Source organism: Priapulus caudatus, unplaced genomic scaffold (assembly GCF_000485595.1).
Source record: "Priapulus caudatus unplaced genomic scaffold, Priapulus_caudatus-5.0.1 Scaffold178, whole genome shotgun sequence".
Lineage (NCBI taxonomy): Eukaryota > Metazoa > Priapulida > Priapulimorpha > Priapulimorphida > Priapulidae > Priapulus > Priapulus caudatus.
The window spans coordinates 127056-135769 of NW_014577239.1; the positions used below are offsets into that span (position 1 = coordinate 127056).

The 8714-nt window shown below is 47.5% G+C and overlaps 1 protein-coding gene across 1 annotated transcript in view; it reads left to right on the top strand.

The window, feature by feature from the left end:
- Positions 1-8714, top strand: part of LOC106806761 (probable ATP-dependent RNA helicase DDX31) — a 139054-nt gene that overhangs the window by 44512 nt on the left and 85828 nt on the right. Inside the window, exons 10-12 of the mRNA XM_014808822.1 lie at positions 2580-2804; positions 6610-6669; positions 7074-7264. Coding sequence (XP_014664308.1) covers positions 2580-2804; positions 6610-6669; positions 7074-7264 — 476 coding nt within the window. The remainder of the gene's footprint in view (positions 1-2579; positions 2805-6609; positions 6670-7073; positions 7265-8714) is intronic.

Below are 8714 nucleotides of genomic sequence, written 5' to 3' on the forward strand. Positions count from 1 at the left end.
ATATATATATATATATATATATATATATATATATACTAAAACAGGATGAATCCTTAGTAACATTGGTGTAATAACTAGCGTATCCGTTAGTAGGTGAGAATATATTTTACTACATATTTTTAGTTGTGGTTGTATTTGAATATAATCCTTTAAATACGGACTGATAACTGGTTTCGATTGTTGCGCGCAATGTCAGTTTAACATCTCAGTGTCTGTTCATCTTGTACGAGCCAGGGAGATGTGCGTGCCAACGTGCACAAAGGTCAACGTGGCGCATCATCACGCTATACCGTGCCACCGCTAATCAGATGTGCTGACATCGGCATGTGTACGTGCGTTCGTGTGTGCGTTCGTATGTGTACGTGCGTGCATGTGCGTTCGTATGTGTACGTGCGTGCATGTGCGTTCGTATGTGTACGTGCGTGCATGTGCGTGCGTATCCTCGTACATATGTGGGTACATGCATGCGCGGGTGTGTGTAGATGTTATTTTATTTCCTGCCGCTACTGTAAAAGCGTACACTTGCACTATTTCGCACGGCTATGACAATTCGTTGTCGTTGTCACCACTCGACGAGGAAAATAGTTCGGGGTAAATGTCATTGAAGTTAAATTATCAACGTCTCCCCACTCAATGCTCCGGTTTAAGTCCCATCACCCTACTAAGTGCGCATTCCTATGTGTTTGTGTACCAATGTTCCTTCTCCCACCCTATCACCACCTCATCTTATCTTCCTAGTGGAAGTTTCTAGTGATCGAGCGTGAAGCTACAGTATTCGGATTCATGTGAACAGTTAACAATAATAATAACAGTTAAAATGTGTGTGTGTATATATATATATATATATCGCCGGCGTTATCTCTCTCCTCTGCCACCCCTGCCTTTTCCTACCCCTGTCTTCTGCCACCCCCTTTCCTTTGCTACCCCTACCCTCTGCTACCTCCGTTTTCTTCTACCTTCGTCCTCTGTTACCCCTTCCTCTGCTATCTTTACCCTTACGCTAACCCGTCCTCTGCTACCCCGTCCTCTGCTACCTCCTTCGTTTGCTACCCCGTTCTCTTCTACACACGTCCCCTGCTATCCCCTTCCTCAGCTACCCCGTCCTTTCTTACCCCTCCCCCATTCTCTGCTATCCCTGTCCCCTTCTACTCCATCCTTTTCTTCCCACGTGCTCAGCTATCCCCGCCCTTTGATATCCCCGTCGACCTGCGGTTTCTCTCGCGCCGTTCACGGATGGCTTCAGCCGTGCGCCGCCGGGGGATGCGGCGCTGCCAAGACAACGAGCGGAGCACTGATAGCGAGATTACGGGTGATGAGACAATCAATCCCGCAGCAAATTAGCTGCCAGTTTTGCTTTCTCGCTCGGCTGCTGATCCCGGCGTCCCCCTGCACGCTGCTGCTGCTGCTGCTGCATGCTATGCTCTTCACGTATTAGGGAGGCGACACTATTACGTACAGTGTGTGTGCTCGCATAGTGGCAGAAATCGCAACCACGTACAACTGTAGAAACACAACCATCGTAACAATTGTAATCAGTCTGTAAATAGATAGTACTGTAATGTACTGTAATGTATGTTCTCGCGGAAAAAACAATTAACTAGGGCAGATTTTGTCAAGAGACGGGGAAGAGGGAGGGAGAATGACGGTAGCTGGGGAAGGATATGGGAGGATGGAAGAGGATAGTGAAGTGACGGAGAACGGGGAGGATGAGGGAGTATGCGGGAGCGTGATGGAGCATGGAGAGGGTGGTGAAGAGGACAGCGGATGGGGTTAAATGCTAAAATAAAGCGCTCTATATTAGGCTGCAGTGTAGAAGGTCTATAGCTGAAATCTAATTGATCTCAGATAAACTATAAACAAATAAAAACTAGAAATATATACTATAAAATTATAATATATCTATGAGATGGAGTGAAGGTTTTTGAAACCCGCGCGGCTGCCACTCTGGCGATAATTGTGGGGGAGGGCACATACTAGAACGTAATAAACACGTACTCTGGTGGTCGTGGAATTGTTCATCCGGATTGTCCGTTGATAGTCCGTGTGTGTTCGTATTTAGGTCATGGTTGTCCGTGCCGTCTGTGCCTGTAACGTTGTCGATTTTACAAAGGTCTGCAAATTGATTTTTCCCCGATGCTGTGTAAAGCAGCATTTACGTGTATAGTCCATGTACGTCACCGTAAATAGTAAAACTTAAAAAAAAATCCCACGTTTTCACAAAATGTAAGTAATTATGTTCACTTTTTATTGCTAAATTGCTGCATTATACTTCCTATATTCCTATATTGTTCGATGTAAACACACACTCGTGACTCATATATAGCCCATAGCAAGCAATTAATGTCAGGATAATAATATCAAATCATCCAGGTTTTTTGGATTTTTAACTAGTTGAGAAACAATCTTATCAGGTAAGAATTTGACGATACATTTAGTCCCGTAGTCCTTACTTTTAATGTAAAAAAATGGCAATTTTTTTTTTACAAATATTACCATAGAAAATTCATGACGTAGTCAATTTAATACCTTCGTTTCATTTCATAGCGCGAAGTAATTACATGCGACCTTCCGTCTTTCAGCTAGCGAAAGCAGGCAAGCTGCTCGTGTTTCTGTCGACGCAGGATTCGGTGGACTTCCATTACAAACTCCTCGACGGCATCCTGAACCACAGTGCCGGTGGCGCCACCACGGCATTGCCCGATGACGTCGGCGACACCGATGCCTCAGCCAGCTCCCTCCTACCAAAGATAAGCGAGGATGATGAAGTGAAGTTCTTCAGGCTCCACGGAAGCATGACGCAGATGGTACGAATCACGCTGGTTGGTATGCGGGTGAGGCTGTGTAGTGATCGTAACGAAACGTGCCGGTTGTTGGCGGGGGCGAGGGAAATAATACAGGATTCCTGTAGCTTGTTAGGAAGGATGACACAAACTGGTTTATAGTTATGTTTTATAGCTCTTCAGACCTGAGCGGCACCTGGCCAGCTCCCGCACGGCCGGCTGTTTATATTTATATATGTTATATTATACATATATATATATTACTTGCGGGATACCCGGCGTTGCCCGGGGAAATCAGTGGCGTTACTCAGTGGGTGACCGCTTGGTTGAAAGGAAAATACCAAAAAAAACTATCTATCTATCCATGCATCCATCCATGCATCCATTCATCCATCCCATTCCATGCCATCCCATCTCATCCCATCGCACCGCATCCCATCCCATCCTATCCAATCCCATCCTATCCCATCCCATCCCATCCCATCCCATCCCATATCCCATCCCATCCCATGCCATGTCATCCCATGCCATCCCATGCCATCCCATGCCAACCCATCCCATCCCAAACAGTAAAAAATAATAAGAAATCAAAAGATAAAAGACATTAAAAATAAAAATAATTAATCAATTAAAAAATTAAAAATAATACATACTAAAGAGGTAGGTAAAAGGGAAAAAGGAAAAAAGGGGCAAATATGTTCCCTAGCTGGGACTCGAACCCGGAATCCCGGTGTAGGAGACGGATGTTCTAGCGATTACGCCACTGCATCGTTAAGGGTATGCACAATGGATTCACACGTACGTGATGTTTAATCTGTACGCACCGCCATCTATTGATGAATAGAATTTTTATCTATTTTTTATTTTTTAACTTAAAAAAAAAATATTTGTATAGGAACACTCCCCGGGTATAGGAATTCACCCTCTGAAAATTGCATCCAGATCGCTTGGGCGGTTTGGCCGGGCATAGGGTACATACATACATACATACATATACATACATACGAACTGAAATATAGATTAGATATGTGTTATATATGGTGTGTGGTGTGATACGTCATTATGACACTGTTGATGAATCAGTGGCACGTTTTTAATAGGGTGAAGCGTGTCTTTGTGAAATCTGCGCGCGTTAAAAACCGAGCTGGATCGGTGCATGGAGGAAATCTAACTAGTTTATGGAGCCCTAATAAATGTCGCTTGGCGATATAGACATAAGCGGTTATATTTCAGCGGGTTAGAAGCCTTATAGTCTTGTACATGCGGGATGCATCCAGGCAGAATGCTAGCTAACGTACTGGATAGCATGTAGGCGCCAGTTCGTGTGATGAGTACAACTGACAGAAGCCTATAGTGTAAAATAAGTGTGCATCGATCAGTAAAAATCAACGCAGTAAGAGAAAATGTGGACCAACCCGATCGCAGTAGCCACGGTCTGGCGAATGGTTAACGTAGTAGGAGGGAATATGTACTAAAAGACCCTCTCAATAAACATGGGTTGGGTAGAAATCAACGTTGTAGGAGGGAATATGTACTAAAGGCCTTACCAGTAGCCACGGGTTGCGGTAGAGTTAACATATAGGAGGCGAGAATTCAGACTGGAAACGCTTAAAATAGTAACGAGCTTGGTGAAAAATAAGTGTAGTAGGGGCCGGGAGAGCACTGACTAAAGACGCGTGCCCGCTATAGTGCGCGATCATTGGAACTACGCTCGTAAATCTTGCGGCGCCTCTCGGCGTTACAAACTGACAACGCTCAGCTTTTACCATGCGCGCCACGTCTCCGTCATATAAATGATTCAAATTGCCAGATTTTCATGGCATTAGCATTTGAAAGTGAGAGATCATGATCGGTCGCTAGCCGGGAGCGAGGCCGCAGCCTCACACAGGTGTCACGCATGCGCGGACGCGTGTATTCTGACTACGGTCCGCAGCAGCGCTGCCATCGCCATCGCCATCGCCATCGACGTCGCCGCCACCGCCGCTCTCGCGAATGAAACACGCGGCCGTTTTGACATTCGCGGATGAGAGTGAGCGCGAATTCCCGAGAGTTAAATGAGCGTTGTGTGTACACGCATGCGCGCACGTACGTGCGTCTGCGTGCGCGCATGCATACACCTGTATGTGTGTATGCGGCGGCGGTTGTGGTGTTATTAGTCGGGCTATTAAACTAATTGCCAAACGCGTGTGCGTGCTAGAAGCGCGATGTTAATGGGGTGCTGCCGGGGTGAGTGTTGTTCATGGACAGGTAAGGCGAGAGACAGTCGGGACAAGGTGCGTGCAGGCTGGACGCCGCGTCGTTGAATAGCGTTTTACGGCCGAAATTGATTTAGGTTCTCTTTAGGTTTGCACACGATGCCTCTCGGCATAGATTGTTTTATTACGCTGATATGCTAATTCGGTCCGCTCTCCATTATGGCTGCGGTTGCCACGGCGACGGCGTCGCACCTTTTATGGCCGACGTAACGCCCGGTTATTTGGTTTGCCAGTGGTTAATAAAACATGGATTACGCGCGCGCGCGTAAGCAGTCGGCAAATGGGATGAGAGAGAGGCGGCGGTGCCGGCTCTGTGTGAGAGCCGCGCGCGCGCTATTTCGCTCTAGAGCTTCACTTCTCATCAAATGGTAATGACGGGCACCGCTGGCGCGCGCGCGCCGCGTGCAGTGTGCCACTTAGCGGCGGGAAATACATGCATGCGAATGTGTCCCACATGCTGCATGAAGTCTAATGCACCGAGCGAAATGTATGATGGCCTCCCGTATATCGCATTTTTAAAGTTTTCCGCCTTTGTTGTTTCGGTAATGTATACGGGTATCAGAATGAGGAGAAAGGCCCGTGGGGACATGGTGTGACTAATGCATTATTCTTTTATCTTCCGAATAGCGCACAATGGCCTTGTCATTTCGAATCACCTCAGTGAGCTTAAATTTATATATTTATTTATTTATTTGACTATCTAAAAGTTTTTGCGGCTTACAAAGAGTCTGAAGACTCATTGAAAACCTAAACTTCAACGGCTAAAAATTGTTAAAAATAAATGCATTCACACGAAATATCTGCGAAAATCACTCACATCAGCATATACCAAGTATATAAGATGGCAGAGAAACGCGGTATAAATGTGCATTTCACAGAAACATGTCAAATCAGTACTTCAAAACGAGTCGTACCGTGCTGCTTCTAATTTACAGTACAGCGTATTTCTACTAATGGGAGCGTTAATTTATTAATGAACTCACGCCACATAGCAGCCAGCGTACATCGCTGCACTCATTGCCCAGCTTAATGCATTAAGAAATAAGCTGCGAACGCGCTTGTGTTTTTTTACGACGGGCTTTATGTAAATTAATTTTGCCTAACTGCCAACTGATTGATGTGTCGGCTGCTTGCAGACGCGACTGCCGAGCGTTGGCGGAAGCCATTACATCCAAGCAGTCATTAAAGTGTTGCGGCGAGATGGTGCAGTGATTTGTCTCGCGGGTGAAAATGCCGCCGCTGCTGCACATAATGTCGGCGACTCGGCGCTACGTGAGCGAGAGTTTAATGAAACCGAAAGTATAAAGTCGTGGCTTGCCATTCAATAATTACCTTCGCATGCCGCCGCTTTTTCTGCGCAACGGTTGGAGCTAGGCGTGTTTGATTCGCACCGGAAAAAATGAGCAGAGATTTTTTTCTCGCTACTTGTCCCGATATTTAGATGGTATTCGAGGAGCAGTAGTAATGCGTCTCGGTTGGAATTTACTGGTTCTTCAGCACGGCTCTGTGATATAATGCGAAGGTTTAAGTCGTAGGAAAAATTCACCTTTAGGGGTATTTATTTGCTTTTGCAGGAGAGAACGGATGTGTTTAATCAGTACAAGATGGCCATGACGGGAGTTCTTCTTAGCACGGTGAGGAAAGTACAGACAGGGTAATGTCTGCTGGCTAATTGGTGACATCGAAAAGAGAGGACGTTGATTTTACGTGATTGACTCAATTTTATACGTGATAAATTACTGCCATTACTAGTTTAAATTAGGCAAACAATTATATTAATTGTTATTAAAATGTAAATTATGTAATTTAATTTCGAAAAAAACTTATTATATAATAACTAATTATAAATAATTTAATTTTTTGCGATAATAATCAATCACGAAAAAGTGTCCAAAAGCACATCATCCCTGCGTTTCTAGCGTTGCTATTTTGCCTGATGAATACCTAGGGTGTGGAGAGGTTAGCACAGGCGATGGAGACATAGAGCTAGGGTGGGTAGCGCGTTAGTGACGAGCAGGTGGGGGTCGTTTGCATGCAGGACGTGGCAGCCAGAGGTCTGGACATGAGGAACATCAGCTGGGTCGTGCAGTACGACCCGCCGGGCGCACCCGCCAACTACATCCACCGCATCGGCCGCACGGCGAGGATCGGCAGCAGCGGCCAAGCCCTCCTGTTCCTCACCCCCGCCGAGGTGAAGTACGTCACCGTACTCAACAACCACAATATCAGGTGAGTTGTCCCTTCCCCTACATACCGGCCACGCCCTCCTGGTCCCCCACGTACCGGCCACGTCCTCCTGGTCCCTCACGTACCGGCCACGTCCTCCTGGTCCCTCACGTACCGGCCATGTCCTCCTGGTCCCTGACGTACCGGCCACGTCCTGGTCCCCCACATACCGCCCACGCCCTCCTGGTCCCCCACGTACCGGCCACGTCCTCCTGGTCCCCCACGTACCGGCCACGTCCTCCTGGTCCCCCACGTACCGCCACGTCCTCCTGGTCCCCACGTACCGGCCACGTCCTGGTCCCCCACGTACCGCCCACGTCCTCCTGGTCCCCCACGTACCGGCCTAGTCTTCTTGGTCCCCCACGTACCGGCCACGTCCTCCTGGTCCTCCACGTACCGCCCACGTCCTCCTGGTCCCCCACGTACCGGCCATGCCCTCCTGGTCCCCCACGTACCGGCCATGTCCTGCTGGTCCCCCACGTACTGGCCATGTCCTCCTGGTCCCCCACGCACCGGCCACGCCCTCCTGCTTTCCCCACGTACCGGCCACGTCCTCCTGGTCTATGCATTGTGGCCAGTGTCTCTATAGTCAGGGTATTTGTGGTTGGTGTGTTTGTGGTCGGTGTGTCTGTGGTCAGTGTTTATATCGTCAGTGTATCTGTAGTCAGTTTATATGTGGTCAGTGTATCTGTAGTCAGTGGGTCTATAATCAGTATATATGTGGTCAGTGTTTATGTGGTCAGTGTATCTGTAGTCAGTGTGTCTATAATCAGTACATATGTGGTCAGTGTATCTGTAGTCAGTGGGTTCATAATCAGTACATATGTGGTCAGTGTTTATGTGGTCAGTGTATCTGTAGTCAGTGGGTCTATAATCAGTACATATGTGGTCAGTGTTTATGTGGTCAGTGTATCTGTAGTCAGTGATCTGTGGTCAGTGTATCTGTATGTGCTTTTGCTAATGCCTGAGTTGGGAAATCAGATAGGCCTGCAGTGACCCACTTGGCCCCTCGCGGCTGCGCTATTACCATGCCGCTACTAATGATCTCATGCATGTTTAATTAGCATTTTATTAATTGCGCGTCGGCTAACAAAGCAGCCGGACAATGAGAGAGGGGCACGGGATCCGGATTGCGAGGACGGACAGTCCGGCCCGATCGCAGCAAAACCAAGCGAACATGCTTCACGCGCTTGTGCGTTTTATTCATTAGTAATTCGCAGTTTTGCATGGCGCTGTGGAGCGTTTTCTCTTAATCGGAGCGCTTGCCGGCTCACTGTGTTTACAACAGCTGTCGACAGGAAGCTGGCGGGAGGGGGAGCTGATCCCGTATCATCCCCTAAATCAGCTGCGAAGAGAACAGGAGTGAGGGTGAGAGAGAGGTAGATAGAGAGAGAGAGAGAGAGAGAGAGAGAGAGAGAGAGAGAGGCGGAGAGAGAGAGAGAGAGAGAGAGAG